Source organism: Zonotrichia leucophrys, chromosome 1A (genome assembly GCF_028769735.1).
Source record: "Zonotrichia leucophrys gambelii isolate GWCS_2022_RI chromosome 1A, RI_Zleu_2.0, whole genome shotgun sequence".
In the NCBI taxonomy this organism is placed as follows: domain Eukaryota; kingdom Metazoa; phylum Chordata; class Aves; order Passeriformes; family Passerellidae; genus Zonotrichia; species Zonotrichia leucophrys.
In genome coordinates this window covers 33,757,468-33,763,467 of record NC_088170.1, presented here as the reverse complement: position 1 = coordinate 33,763,467, position 6,000 = coordinate 33,757,468, and the positions used below count along the sequence as shown (strand labels likewise).

At 42.8% G+C, this 6,000-nt stretch overlaps 1 protein-coding gene across 1 annotated transcript in view; it reads right to left on the bottom strand.

The window, feature by feature from the left end:
- The window catches only part of ELK3 (ETS transcription factor ELK3), a 37,148-nt gene continuing 31,148 nt past the window's right edge, over positions 1-6,000 (bottom strand). The window contains exons 4-5 of the mRNA XM_064702103.1: positions 5,413-5,535; positions 1-2,826 (exon numbers count right to left, since the gene is read on the bottom strand). Of these exons, the coding sequence (XP_064558173.1) occupies positions 2,728-2,826; positions 5,413-5,535 (222 nt within the window). The 3' untranslated portion in view covers positions 1-2,727. The remainder of the gene's footprint in view (positions 2,827-5,412; positions 5,536-6,000) is intronic.

The window sequence follows — 6,000 nt, the reverse complement described above, 5'->3', positions numbered from 1 at the left end:
TTAATAAAATTCAGTAGATTACCAATAGAATATTTTCTTCAAAGCATAAGGCATAACAGTCAAGTGTTTCATATAAGTGTTAGACTTGAGGGGCTGGACTCTATTTGGATAAATACTTCCCAATAGCAAAAACCTTTGTTCCATGTTCCTGACTGATTTAGAAGGCAGATTTTGACAGCCTATTTTTTTCAGCTGAAAAGACAACTAGCAGAAGATGTGTTCTCTTGCTATTTTTATTCTCTCAAAGATGACAAGACAGCACTTCTTCCCACTTTGTCTTCCATTGTTTTATTGGATTCTCTCAGATCCTTTCCAGTAATTTTTTCAAATAGGATTTTGTCCCAGAATTTTTGTTCTCTGCGATCTTTAAAAAAAGTACAAAATCATTTAAGGGCTGAAGATGGGAGGGGAGTTCTGACTGTGTTGAGCCTTTTGAGAAGAAAAAAATCCACCTTATTAATAGTAAAACCTTGGAAGAAATAAAATCATGGGAATGTGGGTATTTCTAAGAATCTCTTCTCTGTCACACACTCCTTCCTCTCATGGTCAGCTGGTTTTTTGCAGTGTAATACCAGTATGTCTTCATCTGTTTAAAGTCAGAGTGAGAAACACCATCTCAATGTTGGGTTCTCCTGTTAGCTACAGTGGCACATACAAGTCAAGTCTCTGTGCTGCTGTTCATGCCTTATAGGTGTAAGTAGATATTCATGAGTTTTTAAAAATGAGGCAGGAATCAGCTCTTTAGGTGAAATAATTGCCTCTCTGTAACTTGTTGAAAAATATTCCATGTGTCTGGGAGGAATGCATTGGAAGAGAAATGTTCAGTCTGCAAGCCCTTGTGATTTATCTCCACTAACCTTGTCAATCCCATCAGTTAAACACTGCCCTTTGTTCCAACCTATTCTGATTTTACTTTGTTTAAAATTTGCATTCACTCACAAATTTTGCGTAGGTTCATCTTCTCTTTTTGACTCCGTGGGGTGGCACATCTTGAGCTCTTGAAACACTGAGTTGAGCAAATGCCGTCCCAAGTGCTTAATTTGTTCTCCTCATGTCTGGCATTCAATTGCTGTCTTTATCAGCTGCTACCTACATGGCTACAGCAGGTTTTTATCTCTGCAAGTGGAACTGTTGAGTAGTTTTTGGTTGTGCAACCCAGGAGCCTGAGGAAAATTCCTGCTGTCTTTTGTCAACCACCTCTGCCCCAAAAATGGCTTTTCAACATCAGAACTGCATTAATAAAATGTTTATTTAGCACCTTTCAGGTTGAAGGATCCAAAAGCACTTTACAAATAACTACACACATCATCACTGAAATGCATCCAAGCAGAAAATCAGCAGACAACTCACTGCAGACATTTCAAGAAGAACAGACCCTGGCCAGCTGCTCGGCCAGAAAGCAAAGTTGAGGTTTGAATGACCTGTCACAAACAGGGATCAGATTTGGGGTTGGCTTTTAAGGTCTCATCTGAAAAACCGACACAGTAAAGCTGCATTCAAGCCAATTTAGCCACATCAGGAAACTGAAAATTTGCATCAGCCCTGCCAGGATTAGAGTCTGTGGTGCCAGGGAGTCTGGCCTAATCCTAACCTGACATTTAGATGACTAAACCATCCCCTCAAGGTAGAAGACATACCCAGTAAATTCAAGTTGCAAGTGTATAGTAACACAGTGCTGTTTTTTTATCCAGAATTCAGCTGTTTATACATAAACATCCCACATGTAGAGTCTCTGCCTCTTTGCAAGCACCAGGCATCAATTTACAGACCTGCAACTTCTCCAGCTTTGGGGGAAGGGGAAATGTGACCTTCAGAGCTTGAGTAGCTACAATTGCCTTTCCAGGGAAGTTGTAGAAGGCACTTGGCACAGCTGAACAAAGCACCTGGAAGTTATCGGGAATGACTCATTCCTTGGGAGGACAAAGATTACCTGCACTCTTTCCAGACATATTGTTGACAGTTCATAAGAAGTATAGGCCAAATAAATTCTGGGCTCAAATGCTGGAAACGTCTCATGAACATACACAGCCCAGCTCCTCCTTGTTGCAACTTGACAGAAGAACTTGGGCATAAATGTGTAAATGTGGCTTTGTTACTCTGAACTACATCTCCTGGCTGTAACAAGGATTATGTTTTCCACTTCAGCAAAGGAAAATTATAAGGCTATTTTATACAATTTGAAAGCACTTAATACAAAGTTACATTAATACACTGCATCATATGGCCTATCTGTGGAGAAAATACTGAAATACTACCATAGGGCTGTTCAATACTAATTTTTTTTCTTTCAACTTTTTATCTTAATACTAGAAAATATATAAATCATTTACATGACTTTATGCAAAAGAAGGCACAGCCGGTTATAGTTTACACAAGCGCAATGCATAATATGCAGAAAAAGGGATTAAAAAGAAGCTTCACATCCCTAATAGATACATTGTTGCAATCCATTAAGAAAAGTACTTCATCAACAACAGAAGTGTTCAACACTTGAGAGCTATGATATAAAAAAATTATAATTCATTTAATGCATAACAGATTTATATATACTTTTATATATAAACACTGTTGAAAAATGCTAACATAATAAAAGTAGATTATCCATGTAATGAAAAGTGCAAACCAAAGTAATAAAGGGTTTCACAATGTCCTTCTCATGACACAGGAAAAACTAGCCCATAGGAATGAAGTGTTAAATCCACCAATACATCCTTGGTGTGATGAGGATCAGGATTTCTGAGCATTTGGAGAAAGCAGTATTGGTGAAGAGGCTCTGTCCAGACTGGGGAGTGGCACTGGTATGTGACCATTTAGCAGAGTTGGAAACTGTAAGAGGCCAAAAGGTAAAAATTAGTCTTTATCTCAAAACATTCAGCCCAAGAAGCACCTGGATTTAGCATTAGCAACTGGCTCCAGATCGTTTCAAGAGTTGTATTTTCTATACAGTAAGACATCTACAAAATGCCTGCATCAGCCATTAGGAATGCAAGATAGCGGACAAAACCTGAATAATTTGTAAATGCACAAGGATATAAAAACCTGTTATTGGCTATTTTATATATAAATGTTCACATAATACATTTATCATCACCCCGGAAAAGTGAACACTACAGAGCAATCTTTGCCATCCACTCTATTTCCAAAAGTATTTTTTTCAGTTTACACATTATTAATTACAATACATCCTTTTATGCAGGAAAGAGTTTGGCAAAAGTGAAAGTTCAGATGTAGTTTTATGGCAGAAAAAGTATACCTGGGGATACAAAGTTTGGGGAAAATTACTCTCAAGTAATTACAGTTTCTGTGTTCAGTCAGAAACTACAAACTAGCTCCACCATTCAGCAGGTGAAGCAGAACGTGTCATCATTTATTGTGGAGTCATTTATTGTCACCTGCTGCCTCAGAAGTGCTGTGCACAAACCTTATCCAGTACAGAAGCTGTATATTCCTAGTTCACAACGGCATCGTGACTGCACCTTGCCTGCAGGGTGGGTATTGACTAGTTCTTAACATCTGACCTGACAAAAAAATAAAGCAAGTAGGTGGAATAAACTTGCTGCAGCATGAGGCAGGAATTATCCCAGTGGTAGATACTGATCTGGCCTCGAGGCCCATCTCCGTGGGCTGTGCTGCGTTTCTGTTGGCTTGAGGAAGACAGAGCTGAACAACTTCAAGCACACCTGGTGTATTTTTACCCCTTATCAGATCAGTCCTTGGACAGCCAACTGTGGTGTAACCACACCCTCCACGTGCATAAAATAACGTGCTCCTAACAAGTTTCCTCTTCCACTCAGATGGTGGTTGGTGATTCCTGTCTTCCACCACTCCATGTAAAGCTGGGCCGGGCAGCATGGTGCTGCAGGGCACCATGCTCCTGGTGCGGCCCAAACTGCCTGATGCCTCTGCTTTAACCACACCAAACTTCAGGAAATGCTTCCATCACTTGTGCCAAGAGTCATTAAAACACAGAAACTGATTACAAGCTCTTCCCTGGGTATGGAGCATGGGCTGGCCTGTGAGGCAGCCTGAGGAGAGCTTTACCCTGCCGCCTACGCTGGCTGACCCATCGTGGGCCTGGCCAGAATTCAGCTGTGGTTTTTGCTTCCTATTTGCTGTTAAAATAAGGCTTTGTGCTCTACAGCTTGTCATCGTGGCATCTGCTTGAATCAAGCATCATTTACAAGGCCCTTTGGGTCTCTCAGCAGGGAAAGCCAAGGCCACTCCTCACTTTCAGTTCCCCCAGGGAATGGCCAACATGTGTTTGTACAAACTCATTCCAGGTCTCAGCCCAGGCACTTCTCGGGTGAAATGTCTGGCTGTTTCTAACCATGTGTGCAAAACCAAGGTCCAGCAGGGACTAATGAGTTTATTGGAAAGACAGATAAGGAGCCCTGAGCTCCATGTGCAGCTGGAGGTAGAAAGACTGATTATCCCAGTACCTGAGCAGCTCCTTGAGCTGAAGCCCTGGATTTGGGCAGTCAGCCTTCCTGAAGGTTCAGAGACTAATACAGGGTCCCTGTCTAGCAGTGGCCTTCTCCTCTGTTAGTGCTGGCCCTCCACAGCCCTTGGCGTGTTCATTCCAAGGGCATCTTTGCACCTTCAGCTGTGCAGATGGCCACTGGGTTCCTCGCCAATCAGCAGATCAACATAATTTCTTCTGTGACTTAATGAACCAGCTGTACTGCAGCAACTACAGCTGGAGCTGCAAATACCATGCCCACTGTCTTCTTCCTGAGCCTCAGACAAATGCTGCAGCTGACTGCTGTGGCCATTGTGGATTATTTATTAACTTTTGTATTTACTACATCTCTATAAAACTCTGAGAATTTTACTCTGCCAATACTCAGGAGAGAGTGGACACAATGCTGCCTTTCTGCTGTTACATATGGCAAAGTCATGCCCAGAGGTGTGTCCTTGGTTGAGGACACATGGATAATTGGCAGGAGAACTGGAAATGGACCCTCTGGGTTCAGAGAATCTTGTCTTTCTGAGTGAGAAATAGCTCATTAGGAGAAAAGGATAAACCTACACCCACCTCACTGGGTGAGATCCAAACTGTCTTGGTGTTCCCCAGTCTTTGTTCCAGCCCTCTCCTGGCAGGTCACTGGTCTGCGCTCTCTTCCTGCAGCTCTGAGCTGTTACCTGCTCTCTCCAGGGTCCAGCATTTATTTCTCTTTCCTTCATACAATGTATGTGTGCTTTCTGCAGCAGACACTGCCTGGTAGGTTCTGACTGTGCTGCCAAGGACTGGAAGAGGGTACAAGTAAGTAGGCCTCTTTAAAAGTGGTTGTTAATGCCTGTATTTTCTTGATCTGTTTGAAAAGCTCCAGACTGATGTGAAGAGATGTTCCCACAATGTCTCTTCCATGTGTGTGCATTTAGCAATGAAACCTGTGCATTGGGAAGGCCTACCTGGAACAGAGTGTTTGGTCCCTGCAGCCTGGCAGGACTCAGAGGAGCAACAGGACTGAGGCTGCTCCAGAAGTGAATGCTGGACAGCAGCGGGCTGGGGGTCAGCAATAATCCATTGGGGGTCTGCAAGACAAAAAGCACACCATGATGCACAGCTCAGAGTTACAGCTCCATGCAGCACTCACCACCCCTAAAGCCTTACACAGCATCTAATGGCTCTATTTTCCAGTGATTTCAGACAAACAGCATGGTCAGCAGCAGCTGCCCATCCAGCCCTGCATCCTGTCTCTGGATACCTGCACATTTCACATTCCTTCATATCCAAATTGATTTAATTTCGGTTTGCTTAACTAGATGCACAGTTATTGTTTATTTGAACCACACTCATGCTACTGTGTAACATACAGAATAACACCATGTGTGTCCCAGTGCCTGCCAGCACCACCGAGGCTCCTTCAGAAACAGTTGAACCTTTTCTTTTGAAGGGCAGCAGTTCCTTGACCTGACTGCAGCTTTTGAGGCATTACTACAGTTGTGTGTGGAGCTGAAAGGGTCACTGCTGGCCTGTGACATTTCCTCCCCTGATGG